This window comes from Lithobates pipiens, unplaced genomic scaffold (assembly GCF_037356315.1).
Source record: "Lithobates pipiens isolate NorthernLeopardFrog02 unplaced genomic scaffold, aLitPip1_a1.2 Scaffold_19, whole genome shotgun sequence".
Classification (NCBI taxonomy): domain Eukaryota; kingdom Metazoa; phylum Chordata; class Amphibia; order Anura; family Ranidae; genus Lithobates; species Lithobates pipiens.
The window spans coordinates 151,584,604-151,608,678 of NW_027507764.1; the positions used below are offsets into that span (position 1 = coordinate 151,584,604).

The 24,075-nt window shown below is 43.2% G+C and overlaps 1 protein-coding gene across 1 annotated transcript in view; it reads right to left on the minus strand.

The window, feature by feature from the left end:
• Positions 1 to 23,515, minus strand: part of EFHB (EF-hand domain family member B) — a 65,208-nt gene extending 41,693 nt beyond the window's left edge. The window contains exons 1-2 of the mRNA XM_077491402.1: positions 23,374 to 23,515; positions 20 to 82 (exon numbers count right to left, since the gene is read on the minus strand). Coding sequence (XP_077347528.1) covers positions 20 to 82; positions 23,374 to 23,451 — 141 coding nt within the window. The 5' untranslated portion in view covers positions 23,452 to 23,515. The remainder of the gene's footprint in view (positions 1 to 19; positions 83 to 23,373) is intronic.
• Between the last annotated feature and the right edge of the window lie 560 nt (positions 23,516 to 24,075).

The window sequence follows — 24,075 nt, forward strand, 5'->3', positions numbered from 1 at the left end:
AGATGTGCTCTTTCCTTACCCTTGGGTAGACCTCAGTCAGACAGCTTGCTGCTCTCTCTCCAATAGGAAATAGCTTTCCAGCCTGAAACATAAATCATTTGGAAGCCAATTAAAAAAAAAAAATTGAAGATGACATTTATTAGTTTCTGGTAATTGCTGTTCTACACTTTAAAAACTTGAACCCACTTATACAGAATTTTTGTGGGGAGGGGTTAAAGTTTTGGGAATTAAAGTATAACTAAAGGTATAACTTTTTTTTGTTTTGGATAGAGGGAACACAAGTCAGTTTTCATTGCTATCTGTGTCCCCGTTAGGGAGATTCGCCCTCTCTATTTGTCCTGGTTACCATTATCATTGAAAGTGAAAGTAAAAGTAAAAGAAAATCCCAAATTTTGGGTTTTCCCCGGAAAAGTAATAGAGAGGAAATCTTCCAATGGGAGCACTACATAAGCTTAACATAAATAAATCCCCAGGACGGATGGCTTACACCCAAGAGTCCTCAAAGAACTCAGTCAGGTTATAGCCAGACCATTATTCCTGATCTTTGTGGACAACATACTTACAGGATTGGTACCAGCTGATTGGAGAAAAGCCAATGTGGTACCAATATTTGAAAATTTGCAGAGACATATTCCTGGAAACTACAGGCCAGTCAGTCTAACATCAATAGTAGGTCAATTATTGGAGGGGATGATAAGGGACTATATATCCAAGAATTTGCTGAAGATAACAGTATCATTAGTAGTAACCAGCATGGGTTTACGAAAGGACCATTCTTGCCAGAGCAATCTGTTATCATTCTATGAGGAAGTAAGCTGCCATCTATATAGGGGGAGGCTTGTGGATGCGGTGTATCCAGATTTTGCAAAAGCATTTGAAACAGTTCCCCGCAGATGCTTAATATACAAGCTGAGGTCAATATACAAGTTGAGGTCTGTCCACATGGACCAAAAGGTTTGTTCTTGGATAGAAAACTGGATACAGGGGTGCGTCCAAAGGTGGTGATAAATAACATGTACTTGGACTGGTAGATAGAGGATTGAATAAATAGCTCAATCTCAGATTTTGCAGACAACACTAAAATAAGCAGGGCAATGACTTCCCATAGGATACAGAAATTTTACAGAAAGATCTGAACAAAATGTCAGGGCTGGGCTCAGCCCTTTATTCTCAAAACTGGCCACTCGACTAATTGCCAGCCCCTAGCTCTCCACAGTGACTCACCCGTTGATGATATCCTGCTTGTCAGTTCTGCCTAGTTAAGCCATCCAGTCCAGATAATCTCTGCCTTCGCCTCGGTCACATCTCTACAGACTCTCTCCTGTGTTCCTGTTTAAGACTTGCTTGGCTGACATTCCTTCTGGCTCCAGATCCTGCTCGCTATTCTACTACGCTCATCTCTGGCTCCCTGACTGACTATCTGTTCCAGTTCCTGAACTCTGGCTATGTTTTGATCACGTTTACTCTGTTTACCTTTTTTTATTATTATTAAACAAGTGTGATTTAACTGTACTTTTGTCTCAGTCTGATTCATGGTTTCTGACACAAAATAATGGAGTGGGCAACTAGATGGCAAATGAGGTTTAATGTGGAGAAATGTAAGCTAATGCACTCGGGGGCTAAAAACACAAACGCAAACAAACTAATCACTAGGGGGAGAACCTCTGGGAGAATCAAGGATGAAGAAAAATCTGGGGGTCCTAGTTTATGACAGACTGAGCAATAGCATGCAATGTCAAGCTGCAGCTACCAGAGCCGGCAGAATATTAAAATGCATAAAAAAGGGGATATACTCCAGAGATAAAGCAATTATTCCGCCACTTTATGAAACTCCGGAGTATTCCGTCCAGTTCTGGTCACCACTCTTCAGAAGGGATGTGCTGGAGTTGGAGAGAGTCCAAGAAGGGCAACTAAATTACAACAGGGATTGGAGGAGCTCAATTACGAGGAAAGACTTCAAGCACTAAACTTATTCTCACTGGAGAAGAGATGCTTGGGAGGGGATATGATAGGGGATAGATACCTTAAAGGTGATCCGAGCATAGGAAAAAAGCTATTCAATCTCAGGGAGTATAGGAGGACACTGGACCACACAATGAGATTGGAGGAGAAGAGGTTTAACCTAAAGCTGGGGGTTTTTCACTGTCAGGGCAATAAGGAGGTGGAAGTCTCATCCACAATTGGTGGTATCAGTGGGGAGTATTGATATTTTTAAATCTCCTGGACGTTAATCTCCTGGAACTTAATGAACATAATATACAGGGATATTGTAAATGATTATCGACACTGACACATGTACACTAACACAGGTTGAACTGTATGGTCTATTGTCTTTATTCAACCTTACCTACTATGTAACACTAGTTCTGGTGACCAGGGGGTCCAGATTCCCTTCATTTGCAGGGATTTCTTCTCACTTCCTGTTTGACTATGGGACAGGAAATAAAAGTAAAGCCTCCACAATGGGGCTCTGGCAAAAATAAACCTTACAGAGATTATGACCCTCCATTAATCGATCCAAAAAAAAAAAAATTATAAAAAAGTTTTGCCTATAGTTCTATTATAAGAACCCGAGTCCCACATTTCACAGCTAGTATTTCTTGTAATAAGAGCAGAGCCTTCTTATGATGCTCCTAAAGACATGGGTAATGGATGGTTGGAATCTCCTCAGGCATGGAATGAGTTTTCAGACAATTTGGGGGCTCCCATGTACAGGCAAAGAATGGCGGTGGGGAGGGGGGGGGGCTTGGGGGATTTTTTTTTTAATCCCTCCTTTCTCCCAATTAGTATTTTTTTTATATTTGCACCAGTGCTGGAGGGAATATTTGTTCTTGGAAGTATATTTGAGGAGGTTAATCCTTGTATGGGCAGGTTTTTAATCTGTTTTGGTTATTAAATAGTTGGAAGAGATGGGTAGTAAAATAAAATAGTGATATCTTGGAATGTAAGATGATTGGGAGATAGGGGAAAAGACAAGCAGTTTTTTAAGCTTTAGAGTTTTATAAACCTGGAATAGTATTTATGAAGGAGACCCATTTGGAATGAGAGGATTCATAACTCGCTAATATATCTAGATTTTCTTATCAATTTCATTCTACTTACTCCACATATGCACGGGGAGTTAGTGTGCTGGTAGCTTGTTCCACGCGGTTCTCATGTAAACAGAGTTTCATAGACCCTGAAGGTCTATATATTAAGTTATTATGTACATTAAATGATAGAAATGTCTTGCTGGTGAATGTGTATGTCCCCCCTTCCTATAGAGAAGAAGTGTTGAAGACAGTGTTTAAAAATACAATGCAATGGTCAGTTTTGCCAACTTTAGTGATGGGAGACTTTAATCATTTTGAATGAGGAGGATAGATTTAACACTTCAAAGCTCAAGGGGAGGACAAATAAAACAAGATTCGCTAGACAAATTCAGGAGATGGGGTTGGTGGATGTATGGAGACTTATATTTCCATTGGCGAGAGAATACCCATGTTGTTCAAGTACTTATGGGTCATTATCAAGAATAGATCTGGCCCTGGAAAATTACTATTTTCTGTCATGGTTGGATTCAATTCAGTATGGCTCTAGAGGCCTTTCAGATCATTCCCCCTCTAGTATTAAGTATTAGGGATGAGCCGAACACCCCCCGATTCGGTTTGCACCAGAACTTTCGAACGGACCCCAAATTCGAACAAACTTTAGAACCCCATTGAAGTCTATGGGACTCGAACGTTCGAAATTAAAAGTGCTAATTTTAACGGCTAATATGCAAGATACTGTCCTAAAAAGGGTTTGGAGACCTGGCTCCTGCCCCAGGGGACATGGGTCAATGCCTAAAATGTTTTTAAAAATGGCCATTTTGGTGGGAGCACTGATTTTAATGACGATTAAAGTGAAAAAAAAAAGTGAAATATTCCTTTAAATATGGTGCCTGGGGGGTGTCTGTAGTGTGCCTGTGAAGTGCCACGTGTTTCCCGTGTTTAGAACAGTCCCTGCACAAAATGACATTAAACGGAAATAACACCATTTAAAACTGCTTGCGGTTTTAATGTTATATCTGGTTCCTGCAATATGGTTGAAAATCATTGAGAAAAATGGCATGGGTAGCTCTCCCTGCCCATTACCAGCCTATTTGGGTCTTGTACGCATATTAAGGGGAACCCTGTACCCATATTAAAAAAAGGAAATGCGTGTGGCCCCCAAGCCCTATATACTCAGAACAGCAGTATACAGGCGGTGCAAACAAGACAGGAACTGTGTAGGTTTGTTGTGTTAAGTTGAACCTGTTTGTAATTTTCAACTGGTACATTTTTAAAGTGTAGCTCCAGTCAAAAAAACTATTTTTAAGCTTTTTGGAAAACATAGGGAAGGGTTATCACCCCTGTATAATTTGTTTTGTCGTCCATCTTTTTTCATCTCACTTGCTGTTGTCTCCTTCCGTTTGCAAGTAGGAGATGTTTGTAAGTTGGATGTTTGAAAGTAGGGGCCTGCCCTATATGCTCTGCAGAAATGGCGGAACAAGGTGTTGGTTTTGCCACAACATTGTAAGCCCTCAAAGTGAGTCTTGGTGGGCGCTGGAGCGCCCTGCTGTGAACGATTATATCAAGAATTGTAATTACATGCCATTGTTGAACAGTGGTAGAAAAATTGACCTTTGGTGGTTGTGCTGCTGGTGCCACAACACTATAAGTCCTCACAGTTACTCTGGGTGGGCACAGGAACGGGCCCTCCTGTGAAATATTATATCAAGAATTGTAATTACATGTCCCTGTTAAACAGGGGCAGAAAAATTTGGCCTTAGGCACTGCTGCTGGTACCACCACACTGCAACCTCTCCCATATACTCTAATTTTATTGCAGGAATTAGCCCTGCTGCAAAGCATTGCATCAAAAATTGTACTTAGCGCCCCTGTTAAACAGGGGCAGAAAAATTGGGCCTTAGGCACTGGTGCTGGTGCCACCACACTGCAACCTCTGCCATATACTCTAGTTTTATTGCAGGAATTAGCCCTGCTGCAAAGCATTGCATCAAAAATTGTAATTAAACGCCCCTGTTAAACAGGGGCAGAAAAATTGGGCTGATGGCATCACCCAGAACCAGAAATGTTCTTCCAACATATCAGCGGAGGAGGAAGAGGATAGACAATCAACATAACAGGACAGTCACTCAGCATCAGCATAGGCAGTCTTGAAGGGATGTGATATTTCAAAAAAAATTATTCTGTTACATCAGCTTCAGGTGCTTGGTAGCTGTGGGTGATCCAAGACTGATTCATCTTGATGAAGGTCAGTCGATCAACTGATTCGGTGGACAGGCGCACCCTGTGATCGGTAACAAAGCCACCAGCAGCACTGAAGGTGCGTTCCGAAAGAACACTGGATGCAGGACAGGCCAGTAGCTCAATTGTATACTGTGCAAGCTCTGGCCAGTGATCCATCCTCAAGACCCAGTAAGCCAGAGGATTTTCGGTGGGAAAGGTGTCCAAGTCTGACCTTGCCCCTAGGTATTCCTGCACCATGTAAATCAGACGCTGGCGATGGGTGCTGGAACCGATCATACCTTGGGGCTGCGGACTAAAAAATTGTCTGAAAGCATCAGTCAGACGGCCACCTTCTCCACCGCTCCTTCTGACCGATGCCTCAGCAACACGTTGTCCAGGACCAGGAGTTTGTAACCTCCCAGTCTCTGGGAAAGCGTTGCACAGACCTTTCTGCAAGGCCTCCCGGAGATGTCTCATCCTCTGCTCCCTCTGCAATGGCAAGATAAGGTCGGCAGCCTTACCCTTGTACCGTGGATCAAGGAGAGTGGCCAGCCAGTAATGGTCCCTCTCCTTGATCCGAAGAATACGAGGATCCTTCCGCAGGCTTTGCAGGATCAGGGAGGCCATGCAGCGTAGGTTAGCTGAGGCATTCGGTCCGGAGTCCTCTGGGTCACTAAGGACAGCATGATCCGCAGCTACCTCCTCCCAGCCACGTACAAGTCCACGTGTTTCTTGGGACTGTAAATCATCCCTACAAGACTGCTGCTGCTGCTGCTGATGCTGAGTGCCAGCCTCCACCTCCATGCTGACACAATCATCCTCCTCCTCCTCTTCCTCCTCCTCATCCACTTCCTGTGTGATGGGTGGCACAGCAGGAACACTGTCTGGATAAAGGGGGCCTTGAGAGGCAAGGAAGTCCTCCTCTTCCTGCCTCTGTTCTGCCTCAAGTGCCCTGTCCATTATTCCACGCAGCGTATGCTCCAAGAGGTGGACAAGAGTTACAGTGTCACTGATGCATGCACTGTCACTGCTCACCATCCTTGTGGCCTCAAACAGTGACAGGACAGTGCATGCATCCCTGATCATGCCCCACTGGCGTGGTGAGAAAAAACCGAGCTCCCCTGACCCTGTCCTGGTGCCGTAGTCGCACAGGTACTCATTGATGGCCCTCTGCTGCGTATGCAGCCGCTGCAGCATGGCCAACGTTGAGTTCCATCTGGTGGGCATGTCACATATAAGGCGGTTCTTGGGCAGGTTCAACTCCTTTTGGAGCTCAGCCAGCCGAGCACAGGCATTAAATGATCGGCGGAAATGCACACAGACTTTCCTGGCCTGCTTCAGGACATCCTGTAAGCCGGGGTACCTGCCCAAGAACCACTGCACCACCAGGTTAAGGACGTGAGCTACACAGGGCACATGGGTCAGTTGTCCCTGTCGGAGGGCGGAGAGGAGGTTGGTGCCATTGTCACAAACCACCATTCCTGGCTTAAGCTGGCGTGGCGTCAACCACCTCTCGACCTGCCCCTGCAGAGCTGACAAAACATCCGCCCCAGTGTGGCTCCTGTCCCCCAAACAAACCAGCGCAAGCACGGCATGGCATCGCTTTGCCTGCGTACTTGCGTAGCCCCTGGAACGCCTACGAAGCACCGCTGGTTCTGAGGACAGAGCACTGGAAGAGGCCATGGAGGAAGAAGAAGAGGAGGGGGTGGAGGAGAGAGGTGTGTCACAACCAATAGTAGCATTTTGGAGGCGTGGTGGCGGAACAACCTCCAACACTACTGCACCTTGTCCTGCATCCTTCCCAGCTGCCAGAAGAGTGACCCAATGGGCCGTGAAAGACAGGTAACGTCCCTGTCCATGCCTGCTGGACCATGAGTCAGCGGTAATATGCACCTTACCGCTGACCGCCCTGTCCAGCGAGGCAACGACATTGCCTTCCGCATGCCGGTAGAGAGCCGGAATCGCCTTCCGTGAGAAAAAGTGGCGTTTGGGGACCTGCCACTGAGGAACCGCACATTGTACAAACTCACGGAAGGGGGCCGAGTCTACCAACTGAAAAGGCAGCAGTTGAAGTGCTAGCAATTTAGCCAAGCTAGCATTCAACCGCTGGGCATGTGGATGGCTGGGAGTGAACTTCTTTCGCCGGTCCAGCAGCTGGGGCAGGGACATTTGCCTGCTATAATCGGACGTGGGTGTACCGCTAGCAGAGTTCCCGGAAGCACTTGGCTGTGACACACCTAATTCTACACCTTCATTCCTCTCAGAGCAGGTTTCAGAGAGGACTGAAGGTCTAGTGGGGTTGGAGATGCCAGCTGATGAGGAGCAAGGAGAGGTCCGCTTTGTTCTTTGGTGTGGGTCTTTGAGGTGCGCTTGCCAACGAGCTGCATGGCAGGTCAACATATGTCTGGTCAAGCATGTGGTGCCCAAGCGGCTGATGTTTTGGCCACGCGAGATACGCTTGAGACATATGTTGCAAATAGCAGCGGTGCGATCTGATGCACTCGTCTCAAAAAAGGCCCACACCAAAGAACTTTTAGAATAACGCGCAGAGGCAGCGCCCTGCACAGGGGGAGCTCTACGGTGTGATTCAGTCGGTGTGCTGCCCCTAAGCTGGCCCCCGGAGGGCATCCTGCCTCGTTGGACATGTGCCTCCTCCTCCTCCTCTCTCCTTCCAGGCACCCACGTGGAGTCAGTGCCCTCATCATCCCCTCCCTCTTCATCGCTGTAGCAAACCTGGCAGTATGCTGCAGCTTGTGGAACATGACTGCCAGATTGCTGTCCTTCTTGAGCATCCCCTCTCTCTGCGCTCACGCTACTGCCTTCCTCTAGCTGAGTGTCATCATCAGAGCCCACAAAACACTGGGCATCCTCCTGGAGCATGTACCCAACACTGTGCTCAAAGAGTTCAGGAGACTCCTCAGGAGGACGTGGTGGGTCTAGGGAAGGAGTCACTGATGATGACATTGAGAGGAGGGAAGACGATGCGTTGGCAGCTGCTTTGCTAGTACCCTGAGACTGGGTGAGAGAGGATGAGGAGGATGAAGAGGGCTTGGTCATCCACTCTACCAAGTCGTTGGCATGTTGCGGCTCAACATGTCCAGCTGCCGAAAAGAAGGACAAGCGTGTCCCATGGCCACGTGCTGATGACAATGCACCGCGTCCACGACCAGCACTGTTGTCTCTAGACACAGAGCCTGCTTGCCCTCTTTTATCGGCTCGCGCCTGTCTGCCTCTCCTTGCTGGCCTTCCAGACATGGTAATGGCCTGAAGGGAGTTGGGTAAAAAAGCAGTTGGGTAGTGTATATTGTGCTAGAGGCACACAACACTCACTAACTCCTGCAGATGCCTTTATTATAGAACACCAGAGATAAAGGGGTATATACAGATGTATACTGTGCTGTGCTGGAGGCACACACAACTTCCAATAACTCCTGCAGATGGCAAGTGGTCTCAAATAGAGAAGAGCTATATAGGTGGATATAGCGGTATGTACTGGGTACAGAGCACGCAGACAGCATGCACAAGCTCCTAACACTACTGACTGCAAGCTCTATTATAAAAGATAGATCACTAGCTATATAGGTGAGGTGAATATAGCGGTGTATACTGCAGTCAGGGCACGCAGACAACAACCACTACACAACAGCAAGATCGAAAATCGTCCGAAAACGATCGGTGTGTACTGTGTTGAAGGTACACAGAACACCCACTAACTCCTGCAGATGCCTTTATTATAGAACACCAGAGATAAAGGGGTATATACAGATGTATACTGTACTGTGCTGGAGGCACACACAACTTCCAATAACTCCTGCAGATGGCAAGTGGGCTCAAATAGAGAACAGCTATGTAGGTGGATATAGCGGTATGTACTGGGTACAGAGCACGCAGACAGCACGCACAAGCTCCTAACAATACTGACTGCAAGCTCTATTATAATAGATAGATCACTAGCTATATAGGTGAGGTGAATATAGCGGTGTATACTGCGGTCAGGGCACGCAGACAACAACCACTACACAACAGCAAGATCGAAAATCGTCCGAAAACGATCGGTGTGTAGTGTGTTGAAGGTACACAGAACACCCACTGCTTCAGACGCCAACACACTACACAAGGCCGCCGCGCTGGCGGCCTTATATAGTGTGGGGCATGCACTACACAGCCTGAGCTATGATTGGCCACAGGCATCCTGCCTGTGGCCAATCATGGCTCTCCTCGCTGCTGGCGCTGCGATTGGCCAAGCATGCGGGGTCACAGTGCCCCACTGAAGATAGTTGATTAGCTTGGCAAGCAGCTCAGAAAATATAAAGCACCTTATTGTTAACCAAGACAGAAAATAGTAGATTTTTTTTTTAAAAACAGTATGAATCTTGGGAACAAGTAGGGTTTATGCTGGCAGTAATAGCTCGGGCTCAGGAGGGACCAGCAACTGCTGTAGCTGTTAAAGGTGAAAGGGGGAGATAGTATATGATACAAATAGTATTCAGAGTATATTTGTAAACTTTTTTTACATTTTACTCTCTAGGAGTCTAAGATGCTGGAAATAAGTCAAATTAAACAGTTCTTAGATGAACTTTGTAAAATCAAATCAACAGAAAGTGATTTTTTAGCCCTATTTCCCTAGAGGATTTAAAACAAGCAGTATCTCAGACACATAATAATAATAATGCCCCTGGGCAAGATGGATTGCTTATAGTAGGGCTGAAACAACTAATCGATTAATCGACAACTAATCGATTATGAAATTAATCTATTACTATTTTCATAATCGATTAATCGGCCAGTAACAAAATGAGGTTAAAGTTAATGAGTCTGATGATATTTACTAGACTGACCCTTTAAAAGTATATCTCTCCTCTAATAGTATATACACTATATCTCCTCTAATAGTTTATAAAGTATATCCCCTCTAATGGTATATGCAGTATATATCCCCTCTAATAGTATATACATTATATCTCTCCTCTAATAGTATATACAGTATATCTCTTCTAATAGTATATACAGTATATCTCTCCTCTAATAGTATATAGCCTCTAATAGTATATACAGTATATATCCTCTAATAGTACCAGTATATACAGTATCTCTCTCCTCTAATAGTATATAAAGTATAAATCCCCTCTAATATATATACAGTATATCTCTTCTGTCTGCTATTCTCAGAGTGGATTAGATATTTTGCTCCCTAACCATATAGTTGGTTATTTATATTTACTACTGCATAGAGATATTTAAGAATAAATTGCCTTTTTTTAAACTTTACAAATTAACTAAATTATACACTATACTTTTTTTTTTTTAAGGTTATTAACCGATTAATCGATTAATCGAAACAATAATCGGCCAACTAATCGATTATGAAAATAATCGTTAGTTGCAGCCCTAGCTTATAGACATCTATAAAAAATATGAACAGATACTACTTCCTGAACTTCTGGAGATATTAAATAAGGCACTTAGAATACAAAGACTCCCAGATTCAATGCAGCAAACAATTATAATTGTGATTTTTAAACAGGGTAAAGATCCAGTAATGGCAGGATCTTATAGACCTATATCTATTTTAATGTCAGATGTGGAGAAGGGTGCTTGCAAATAGGTTATCTAGATATATTAATACCATTAATACCATAATCCCATTTCATTTTATTAAGAGCTGCACAAACTGTTGGCGCTATATAAATCCTGTATAATAATAATAATATAATAGTAATAATCCATAGGGATCAAACCGGTTTTATTCCTTCAAGAGCTGCATCAACAAATATTCGTAGATTTTTTTTTAAATATGCAATTACCTATGGAATAGGTAAGTATAAGAACAATACTGTGTTTGGAAGTTTTTGACATGGTGGAGTGGGAGTATCTTTGGGCTGTACTAGCTGCTTTTAATATAGGTCAATGCTTCTTAACCTGGTGGAGAATGTTGTATAGTGAACCTAAAGCAAGGTTAAGAATTAACAACATATTACCCTCCTCCTTTTTACGAGAGGAACCAGACAAGGCTGCCCCCTGTTCCCACTTTTGTTTGCCTTGGCTATAGAGCCTCTTGCTCTGGCAATTAGACAATCATTTGGAATTAGGGGGTTTGGCTGAGCAGGTGGAGAGGATAAAATAGCCCTATATGTAGATAATCCCTTATTTTCTTAGGGGATACCTAAAATGTATTAATTTAACTCATGGGCATCATTTCTGCATTTCACCTAATTTCTGGCTTTCAGGTTAATTGGGAGAAATCAATATTGTTTCCATTAGATGACCATATAGCTTCACAAATTCAAATCAAGGACACATTGATTGAAATATTTGGGTACAGAGGTATCTGGAAATGTAAAGGAGTATATAAAGTTGAATCTAAAACCATTATTAATTAAATTTGTGGATAAATATCGGAGCTGGTGTAAGCTTCCATTGACTGTGATTGGCAGAGCTTTCATTGACTGTGATTTGGACCCCACAATTGCTTTATATACTCCATAACTCTCCCATGCGGATTACTTCATTTTGGTTTAGGAGGATAGACTCTCTTTTTCGAGAACATATCTGGTGGAAAAAAAATCCTGTATCAAACTGACTACATTAATGTTAGCAAAAGAAGCTGGGGTGCTTTCCATCCCTCATGCAAAAAGTTATTTTTTAGCATCGCAATTACAGCATTTTGCTGAATGGTCTGAAATAATTGACTCTGACCCTATAAAGGGTCTATTACTATCTGTATTTGCAGGTGAGCCAATAATATCCTTACTAGAAATGAGAAATGAATTATGAGATGAAAGCTTCAACGGGTAAATTATTTGATATACAGTATGTACTCCAAAATGGAATAATTCCAGCTATGAGGAATTAAATAAATTGAAAGAGTTTGATTTATGGAAGACTAAAGGGGTGAGGTATATAGCTCAATTATTTCATAATGACATGCTAAAAACGTTTACACAAGTAAGGAAAATGGGATTCCAAACCAAAGATTCTTTCAATTTCTCCAGCTCTGACATGCTATGCAGGCGCAGGCTCGCTCTTATGATATCTAATAAATGTAAGGGGGAGGCAAAGAAAGGGTTAATATCACAATTAAAAGGTGTACTTTACAATAAGTTCCAAGAAAAGGTGGATATACCAGCAATATCCCAATGGGAACAAGATTTGGGGACGGTATCGGATGACCAATGGGAGGCTGCACTGTGTGTAGTCCCCAGAGTCTCCTCATCCTCTACACAAAAATGAACCCAACTTTTCATCTTGCATTGGACCTATCCTTCACCAGAGTTATTTAAAGTTATTTAAATGGAAGCGTACAGAGACCCCTTTATGTCCCAGGTGTAATAGGGGTCTGGCTAACCTAATACATATGTTATGGAGATGCCCCAAACTACATTAATGTTAGCAGGGAGTTGTATCTACTATCAATGGCATCTATGGGATGGAGCTACCGCTGGAGCCAGGTATATGCTTCTGAGTATGATAGATGCTACAAGGTTCCCTGTAAATACCCTTACATCAATAGTGCAGAGTTTGTTTCAGGCTTGACCGCTTACAGCACAAAAATGGATGTCATCATATTCTCCAACACTAGCAGAATTGTATTTGTGTTTTTTTGTTTTTTCTTGGTCTAGGTTTTGTTTGCCTGATTTGGAAATTTATGTTGGTTGTAATTATAATATATACATGGGATGTATGTGTGTTTTGTGTGTTTTTTATTATTTGAATATAAAATCAATAAAAGATGATCTGATTAAAAAAAAATGTAATTTGTTTCCCTATAGTAATATGTATAGTGGGAGCTTCTAAAGCCCAATCCCAGTCAAAATGTTTCCCTTTGTGTACATTGGTCTTCTATACAGGTCTTCTATGCGAAATGTAATCTGAGCAAGCAACAGTAACTAAGAAAAATAAATATTAGCCAAGTGCTTTGATCCCATGGGTACAGGAGTATGTACCCTGTCTGTACCCTAGTAGGTTATAATCTAATTATCCTCTTTGGTTCTGTTTAATATACCAACAATATATTTTTCAAGTCTATCTCAGACATATGCTAAAAAATTGCATAAAGTACAAATTATTGAAAGGTTACATATTATTATTATTTTATTATTATTATTACCAATGATTTTTTTTTTATATATATACTCTTCCATTAATATGCATCTATACTGTAACAGTTTCTGCACCAAATACATGAAAAGTAGCATCCATATCGATATACATTGCTTTAAACGCAAACAGTTTCACTTAAAATGTAGGTTACTTAGCATAGTAGGTCGCCACTAGATGGAACGGTAGTTCATAGTAACATGTTTGGTCCAATATGGCTTAGCAGAGGTAAGTTTGAAGTTTCTGGCTAGCTATGGTCAGGATAGCCATAGCCAGTGGCCAACACTTTGCAAACATGAGAAAAATTTTGACATGTATTCACTCTTTCTAGTCTAAACTTAAAAAAAAAAAATTGACACGTAAGTCAATAAAAAAAGTAATTAAAAAAAAAAAAAACACAAGATAATATATGATATATACTGTATACAGTATCTATAATGCGTTTTACAAAAGAGTGCAAAGAGTGTATAAAGTTAGATAAAGAAAAATGTGAAACAGTTTTGAAAAAAAAATATCTTTTGAGCAGCTGCTGAATGTAAAGATGTTTAAAAGATGCCTTTCAATTCCTAACCTTTTCTTATCCCTTTATAGGTACTGTACAATGGTTATATATAAGAGGTGGTTCAGGCTACACTGCACTGTTCGCCTCAGGCACATACAACTGGAAATAGTAACAAAGTATAAATGATTAATCGGTTAACATGCAACTGAGAGAGTGGCCAGTAATGGTTTGACATTTATCAGCCTTGTCTCCTCCTGCTCAATCTGTGTCAGATTTACTGTTAAAATATGCTTTTAATTAGAGATGTGAAAATACCTTAAAATCTGCTACACTGACGATACACATATTTTGCTATTTTAATTTTTTATGTTAATTATTTTCTTAGAGGGAAAAGAAGAGTAAAATGCTTCCTATTTGAATTACATCTTTTTAAAGTATTACTAAACCCAGGACCCTGCATTCACTATACCCGGTCTCTCACAGTACACAGAACATTGGAAATGCAATTGTTTTAGTAAATATAAACTGCTAAATAACTTTTATCAACAGCACTATATAGCAGTCTTGTGACTTCTATCAGTATCTGGCTGAGCACTGGTAATAGCTCGTAAGAGGAGTTTTCATTCTCCTCTTACTGTCCTATGAGGCTGCATGATTCCTGACCCTCTGCCTGTACAGTGTTGATTGGCCCTGTGCTGATTACATGCACCCTCCTCCAAAAAATAAAAAGGCGTGCATTTGTATTCCTCACCCTTCTCTCTAAGACCCCTAACTAAAATCTAGTGGAACCAACTGCCTTCAGAAGTCACCTAATTAGTAAATAGAGAGGTTACCTGTGTGTAATTTAATCTCAGTATAAATACAGCTGTTATGTGAAGCCCTCAGAGGTTTGTTAGAGAACCTTAGCGAACAAACAGCATCATAGGCAAAGGAACACACCAGACAGGCCAGGGATAAAGTTGCAGAGAAGTTCAAAGCAGGGTTAGGTTACAAAAAATATTCCAAAGCTTTGAACATCTCAGGAAACACTGTTCAATGCATCATCTGAAAATGGAAAGAGTATGGCACAACTGTAAACCTACCAAGACATGGCCGTCCACCTAAACAGGCCGGGCAAGGATAGCATTATTCAGAGAAGCAGTCAAGAGGCCTATGGTAACTCTGGAGGAGCTGCAGAGATCCACATCTCAGGTGGGAGAAACAATTAATTGTGCACTCCACAAATCTGGCCCTTATGGAAGAGTGGCAAGAAGAAAGCATTGCTGAAATAAGGCCATAAGACGTCCCGTTTGCAGTTTGCAAGAAGCCATGTGGGGGACACAGCAAACATGTGGAAGAAGGTGTTCTGGTTAGATAAGACCAAAATGTAACTTTTTGGCCTAAAAGCAAAATGCTATGCGTGGCAGAAAACGAACACTGCACATCACCCTGAACACACCATCCCCACCGTGAAACATGGTGTGGCAGAATCATGTTATGGGGATGCTGTTCCTCAGCAGGGACAGGGAAGCTGGTCAGAGTTGATGGAAAGAAGGATGGGGCCAAATACAGGGCAATCTTAGAAGAAAACCTGTTAGAGTCTGCAAAAGACTTGAGACTGGGGTGGAGGTTCACATTCCAGCAGGACAACGACCCTAAACATACAGCCAGAGCTACAATGGAATGGTTTAGATCAAAGTATATTCATGTATTAGAATGGCCCAGTCAAAGTCCAGAACTAAATCCAATTGAGAATCCGTGGCAAGACTTGAAAATTGCTGTTCAGAGACACTCTCCATCCAAACTGACAGAACTTTAGCTATTTTGCAAAGAAGAATGGGCAAAAATTCCACTCTCAAGATGTGCAAAAATGGTAGAGACATCCCCAAAAAGATTTGCAGCTGTAATCACAGCGAAAGGTGGTTCTACAAAGTATTGACTTAGGGGGGCTAAATACAAATGAAAAATTGAAAACCATTTATCATTTTCCTTCCACTTCACAATTATGTGCCACTTTGTGTTGGTTTATCACATAAAATCCCAATAAAATAAATTTACATTTTTGGTTGTAACATGACAAAATGTAGGAAATTTTTAAGGCACTGTACATGGCTTGGAAAGATTTAAGATTTTCCCTTTTGGGATCCTTTCATGCTAGCAGCAGTAGACATGCCTGCTTTTTTCTTTTACTTTTTTTTCTACCAAATACTGATTTTGCATTGCAGGACTGAGCAACTGCAAGCCATGTGCTGATGTCTTCACAATAAACTCGTGAAACTCATCTATTTTGAGTGCTGGTAACTTTTCACTTTTGCATTTGGTACTGCAATAGTGCCATCTTGAAGGATGACCATGTGACTTGGTTATTTAACATGGTAACACCAGTTTGGGTCATCATGGTGCAACACGATTGCAAGGTATTAAGGTGGCCCAATGAGCTGTAAAAGACAGGAAGTGTATCTAGGTATACAGGAGGTCCCCGAGTTACGAACCTCTGACTTGCGAACAATTCCTACTTACAGTGCCTTGCGAAAGTATTCGGCCCCCTTGAACTTTTCAACCTTTTGCCACATTTCAGGCTTCAAACATAAAGATATAAAATTTTAATTTTTTGTGAAGAATCACCAACAAGTGGGACACAATTGTGAAGTGGAACGAAATCTATTGGATAATTTAAACTTTTTTAGCAAATAAAAAACTGAAAAGTGGTGCGTGCAAAATTATTCGGGCCCTTTACTTTCAGTGCAGCAAACTCCCTCCAGAAGTTCAGCGAGGATCTCTGAATGATCCAATGTTGTCCTAAATGACTGATGGTGATAAATAGTATCCACCTGTGTGTAATCAAGTCTCTGTATGAATGCACCTGCTCTGTGATAGGGTTCTGTTGAAAGCGCAGAGAGCATCATGAAGACCAAGGAACACACCAGGCAGGTCCGTAATACTGTTGTGAAGAAGTTTAAAGCCGGATTTGGATACAAAAAGATTTCCCAAGCTTTAAACATCCCAAGGAGCACTGTGCAAGCGATCATTTTGAAATGGAAGGAGTATCAGACCGCTGCAAATCTACCAAGACCTGGCCGTCCCTCTAAACTTTCAGCTCAGACAAGGAGAAGACTGATCAGAGATGCAGCCAAGAGGCCCATGATCACTCTGGATGAACTGCAGAGAACTACAGCTGAGGTGGGAGAGTCTGTCCATAGGACAACAATCAGTCGTACACTGCACAAATCTGGCCTTTATGGAAGAGTGGCAAGAAGAAAGCCATTTCTCAAAGATATCCATAAAAAGTCTCGTCTAAAGTTTGCCATAAGCCACCTGGGAGACACACCAAACATGTGGAAGAAGGTGCTCTGGTCAGATGAAACCAAAATCGAACGTTTTGCCCACAATGCAAAACGATATGTTTGGCGTAAAAGCAACACAGCTCATCACCCTCAACACACCATCCCTACTGTCAAACATGGTGGTGGCAGCATCATGGTTTGGGCCTGCTTTTCTTCAGCAGGGACAGGGAAGGAGGTTAAAATTGAGGGGGAAGATGGATGCAGCCAAATACAGGACCATTCTGGATGAAAACCTGTTGGAGTCTGCAAAAGACCTGAAACTGGGACGGAGATTTATCTTCCAACAAGACAATTATCCCAAACATACAGCAAAATCTACAAAGGAATGGTTCACAAAGCAACGTATCCAGGTGTTAGAATGGCCAAGTCAAAGTCCAGACCTGAATCCAATCGAGAATCTGTGGAAAGAGCTGAAAACTGCTGTTCAGTGCTCTGCATCTAACCTCACTGAGCTCGAGCTGTTTTGCAAGGCAGAATGGGCAAGAATTTCAGTTTCTCGATGTGCAAAACTGATAGAGACATACCCCAAGCGACTTGCAGATGTAATCGCAGCAAAAGGTGGCTCTACAAAGTATTAACGCAAGGGGGCTGAATAATTTTGCACGCCCCACTTTTCATTTTTTTATTAGTTAAAAAAGTTTCAAAAATCCAATAGATTTCGTTCCACTTCACAATTGTGTCCCACTTGTTGACGATTCTTCACATAATATAAAAATGTTATATCTTTATGTTTGAAACCTGAAATGTGGCAAAAGGTTGAAAAGTTCAAGGGGGCCGAATACTTTCGCAAGGCACTGTACGAACGGGAGGCGGCTGGATGTTCTGCGCATACGCACCCACTTTTCGACAGTGGCCACATCAGAAAACATCGCAAAACAGCGGAAAACATCAGAAAATTACATTTACGCATGCTCGGCTACTTGACAGAACATCGGAAAACGACGTCTTTGCCGTTCTGCACATGCGCTTCCGACTTACAAACAAATACGACTTAAGAAAAAACCAGCAGTCCCTAACTGGTTCGTAATTCGGGGACTGCCTGTACAGTAGCTGCTACTCCAAATCTGTAGCGATACAAACCTAAGTACACCAAGAGACGTTCAGGGAACACATCAAATAATGAATGAGGTTAATGTACAATAAGCCTCTACTAGGAGTTTGGTAACCCCCATTGACGGAAAGCACAAACTCTAAGTTGGCATATTGCTTGGGGGGGGGGACATTCAACTAGAAACTACAGTGATTATTGAGTGCATATTTCGAATTATTGGAAGACTGGTAATAGTAGAGGGATGGAGGAAGAGGCGTACCCTTTCTGCTGCTGCTGCTTAATTTTCACACATATATATATATATACACAATGATTTTTTATGGGGCCCCTCTTTGCTATTAGAGGAACGTGAATGCATAATAATAATATATTAATAATAAATAAAACCATTTATAATAAACATAATAATGATTTAACTATTTGGTAAACGGTTGTCTATTATGGCAACCTTATAACAGCTGAAGTATACTATTTTTGAATGTATTGCAAAAATAATAAAGTTGCTATGATATACTACAGGTGCTTGCTTGCTCCCCTCCTCTTCCCCCAGGAGGTCCATAAAAGTGGTCTCCTGCAAGTTTTTTGAGGGTGGGGTCTGCCCCAGGGAGAGTGGAGATAACACATAAATGGTTCCAGGATTGCTGAAGCTAGATTTTAAAGAAACTTCTGGCCACAGGACATGTCTTTTTCTTCTCCATCATCATGATTGGTAAATATACACTATTGTGTGTGGTTAGACATAATGGAAAATATAAAATGATGACTAAAATATGAAAAAATATTACTGTTTCTCTGCATAGAATAAAAAATCCCCCTTGAAGAAGACCATAATTAGAAGGGTCGAAAAGCATAGCGCTATCATTTGGAAGACCACCTTGCAGTAAAATGCAAATAACGGTTTCATACAATATGTAGTTTCATTATGATTGATGGTTATGCTATTTTCATGTAAATGCCAGAGCTCAATTTTTTACAACTTTCATTAAATTGACAATTGCTTTTTGATAAATAAAATAATTTTAATTAACAAATTTTTAATATTTTTTGGTTGCTAAAAAATCTCCATTTTGTATAACGTTCCAGGGTGTGCAGCATCAGCAGCTCATATACATGTGTTTTTTCTATTCTGTAGGGTAAATATATAACAGCCATCCTAGCTGACACAGACAACGTCAGAATCAGTTAAAGAATAAAATCTGTATATATAAAACTGGTCCAAGCCATCCAATGAAGATGAGATGCAATCAATATAAGCCCATACACCATCTCAAGTGTGAACAAGTCCTAACAGTGCAGCTAGTCACAGTGTCTCCGACCACCACCACACCAGTCACAGTGTTGTCAGACCAGAGTAGCTAGAATCAGTGTTCCTGTTCGCCACCAGACCAGTGCAGCCAGCAACAGTTTTCCTGATCACCCCTACACCAGTCCTAATATCATCAGACCAGTGTAAGTCAGCAACAGTGTTCCTGACTAGTCCCCAATACCACCAGATTAATATAAGCCAGCAACAGTGTCCCTGATCACACACACAAGTCCCAGTGCCTCTAGATCAGTTTAGTCAGCAACAGTGTTCCTGATCACCAACACCCCAGTACAGTGTTGCCTCTGCCTACCACCTCTACTGAACCTGGCCTATTTATTGACCATGTTCTGCCTCCTGCCTGGACTGGTCCTTTGCCTCTTTGCTGACCATGTCTCTGCCTACTGCATTCCTGGAACCACAAGAACTCTTTCGGTCTTCCCTTCTTCAGCCTCCTGTATTCCCTGGCCAATGAACATTCATGAAATTGACAATTGCTTTTTTGATGAATAAAATAATTTTAATTATCAAATTTTGAATATTTTTTGGCTGCTAAAAAACCCCTTGTGGGAATCTTCTCCATTTTATATATTTACCCTACAATGTATTGTCTTGGTGCAGCAGTCATATGTTTATTATACAATGTATCATTTATTGTTGTTGCCAGTTTTCTACATACCTTGTTTGTTACATGTTGTCATTATGGACACAAACCTATGAATACATTTTCTTACATGTTATGCAATTATTTAGCAATAAACATTGTGTTTTATATTGACTATGTTTCTGTTGCCACACATACCTCATATAAAATCCCACCCAGTTCTCTTTTGTTTCTATGGAATCAGGGATGGAGACATATTTATATAGGTTTCATATAAAGTCCCACCAAATTACCTTCCCCCCTTTTTTTGCTACCTCTTTTAGCTGCAGGAGCAGTGGCTGAGGGTGTACATATGCTGCAACTGCAATGCTTTGCTTCTCAGCTGTGCCTCCTGTATGCCCACCAATCGCAACCCATTCAAGTGAAAGGGGGTGCTTGTAAGAGGTCAAAGGCGCTAAGGCAGACTGTGAGGAGACAATACAAGGCCTCTTCACTGCCTGTCAAATGCTCTCTGAAGAGGAATCCTGAAGACTGATGTGGCGGTGATCAGGGACACTGTGACTGGTGTGGGGCTGATCAGCGACACTGTGACTGGTGTGGGGCTGATCAGGGACACTGTGTCTGGTGTGGGGCTGATCAGGGACACTGTTTCTGGTGCTGAAGTGATCAGGGACACTGTGACCGGTGCTGAAGTGATCAGGGACACTAAGACTGGTGCAGAGGTGATCAGGGACACTGTGACTGACGCAAAGGTGATCAGGGACACTGAGACTGGTGCAGAGGAGATCAGGGACACTGAGACTGGTGCGGAGGTGATCAGGGACACTGTGACTGGTGCGGAGCTGATCAGGGACACTAAGACTGGTGCAGAGGTGATCAGGGACACTAAGACTGGTGCAGAGGTGATCAGGGACACTAAGACTGGTGCAGAGGTGATCAGGGACACTGTGACTGACGCAAAGGTGATCAGGGACACTGAGACTGGTGCGGAGGTGATCAGGGACACTGTGACTGGTACGGAGGTGATTAGGGGCACTGTGACTAGTGCGGAGGTGATCAAGGACACTGTGACTGGTGCGGAGGTGATCAGGGACACTGTGACTGGTGCAGAGATGATCAGGGACACTGTGACTGGTGCTGCGGAGGTGATCAGGGACACTGAGACTAGTGCGGAGGTGATCAGGGACACTGTCTGGTGTGGTGGCGATCAGGGACACTGAGACTGGTGCTGAAGTGATCAGGGACACTGTGACCGGTGCTGAAGTGATCAGGGACACTAAGACTGGTGCAGAGGTGATCAGGGACACTGTGACTGACGCAAAGGTGATCAGGGACACTGTGACTGGTGCTGAAGTGATCAGGGACACTGACTGGTGCTAAGGTGATCAGGGACACTGACTGGTGCTGAAGTGATCAGGGACACTGACTGGTGCTGAAGTGATCAGGGACACTAAGACTGGTGCCAAGGTGATCAGGGACACTGTGACTGACGCAAAGGTGATCAGGGACACTGAGACTAGTGCGGAGGTGATCAGGGACACTGAGACTGGTGCGGAGGTGATTAGGGGCACTGTGACTAGTGCAGAGATGATCAGGGACACTGTGACTGGTGCAGAGATGATCAGGGACACTGTTACTGGTGCAGAGATGATCAGGGACACGTTACTGGTGCAGAGATGATCAGGGACACTGTGACTGGTGCGGAGGTGATCAGGGACACTGAGACTGGTGCGGAGGTGATCAGGGACACTGAGACTGGTGCGGAGGTGATCAGGGACACTGAGACTAGTACGGAGGTGATCAGTGACACTGAGACTGGTGCGGAGGTGATCAGGGACACTGAGACTGGTGCAGAGGTGATCAGGGACACTGAGACTGGTGCAGAGGTGATCAGGGACACTGAGACTGGTGCAGAGGTGATCAGGGACACTGAGACTGGTGCAGAGGTGATCAGGGACACTGAGACTGGTGCAGAGGTGATCAGGGACACTGAGACTGGTGCAGAGGTGATCAGGGACACTGTGACTGGTGTGGAGATTATCAGGGACACTGTGACTGGTGTGGAGATTATCAGGGACACTGTGACTGGTGCGGAGGTGATCAGGGACACTGAGACTGGTGCGGAGGTGATCAGGGACACTGTGACTAGTGCGGAGGTGATCAGGGACACTGACTAGTGCGGAGGTGATCAGGGACACTGTGACTAGTAGGGAGGTGATCAGGGACACTGTGACTAGTGCGGAGGTGATCAGGGACACTGTAACTAGTGCGGAGGTGATCAGGGACACTGTGACTGGTGCGGAGGTGATCAGGGACACTGTGACTGGTGCGGAGGTGATCAGGGACACTGTGACTAGTGCGGAGGTGATCAGGGACACTGTAACTAGTGCGGAGGTGATCAGGGACACTGACTAGTGCGGAGGTGATCAGGGACACTGTGACTAGTGCGGAGGTGATCAGGGACACTGTGACTAGTGCGGAGGTGATCAGGGACACTGTGACTGGTGCGGAGGTGATCAGGGACGCTGTGACTGGTGCAGAGGTGATCAGAGACACTGTGAATGGTGCGGAGGTGATCAGAGACACTGTGTCTGGTGCGGAGGTGATCAGAGACACTGTGTCTGGTGCGGAGGTGATCAGGGACACTCACTGATCATACTGGCAACAGAGCAGTGCAGGGTCACCATAGTGTTACTGTATTGCTCTGGGAGTGTGACCTTTTTTTTTTTAATGCTGTGATTGCTTATAAATTCAGGAGTGGCCGGATGGCAATGATGTCACTCCTGTGCATGTGCATGGGAGTCATACATGGCGCTCTGCATTCTGGGCACACTCAGACAGAATGTGAATATCGAGTACTAAACGTCACAAGCTTATGAGATATTCACCAGACCTACAGTGTACCAATTTGTACCCACACGTACACCTACAAGCGTACCTGTGGGTACAAATTGTAAATCAGAGTTTATTACCATTTTACCAAACAAAAAAATGAAAAGAGCAGCTTGTAAAGATGATAAAGTTATCACAGTAATAATAAGTTCGTCTCACTAATATTGAATCTCTACTCTCCTTCAATGTAATCAGTATGAATATTAGTGCCTGGCTGTGAGGATGAAATGACCACATGCAGCCAGTTTATTAGCATTGCACATCATTAGAACAGAAAATAAAGCATGCAGCGATAAGCACCCCAAGATCACAAAGTTTTTCAGGCACACTTCCCGAGCTCTCTACTCACAGAACGGACATGCGGGGAGCGATCTACAAATCTTCCCCCATAGATGGGAGCCGGGATCTCTTCTTTCGGGGCGCCCATTGTATGCCAAACCAAAAGCACCCTCCGCTCAGCACCGGGCACCGGCCGCTGTTTACTGTTACCAGGCAACAGGAGGAAGTCACGTGGGCCGCTCTGCATCATGGATCGTATTACTGCTGTCCCTCCTAGAAGAGGGGAGCGTCTAATATCGATCATCACCCACAGACCAGCTCATACATCTCATGTGCATGGTCAGATTTTCTATAGTTTTATTTTTATTGTTTTCACTAAAGCTTTTAGTTCAATTAAACTTAAAGAAATAATATGTCTCATAGCTGGATCAAAACAAATAAAAACAGTGGCAACCAATGAATTTAGATGTCATTTTCCAAGCTGCATTGTGAAGGTGAAGGATGGTTGTTCTGGATAAGATCTTGATTGTCATGCTGCAAATTTAAACCCAAACATTAAAATGTGTCATATTGTAGTTTACCAGTTCTAGATGCAGTGGCTGGTTTAGGCCCCACACGGGCGCTCCAATTGGGTCCACCTGTCGGTTTTTTTCAGGTGGACCCGATCGGACGCTCCATTCATCCCCATGGAGCGGCGGATGTCAGCGGTGACATGTCCACTGACATCCGCCAATATCCGATCCGATCCTGTCCATGAAATCTAGACGTATGG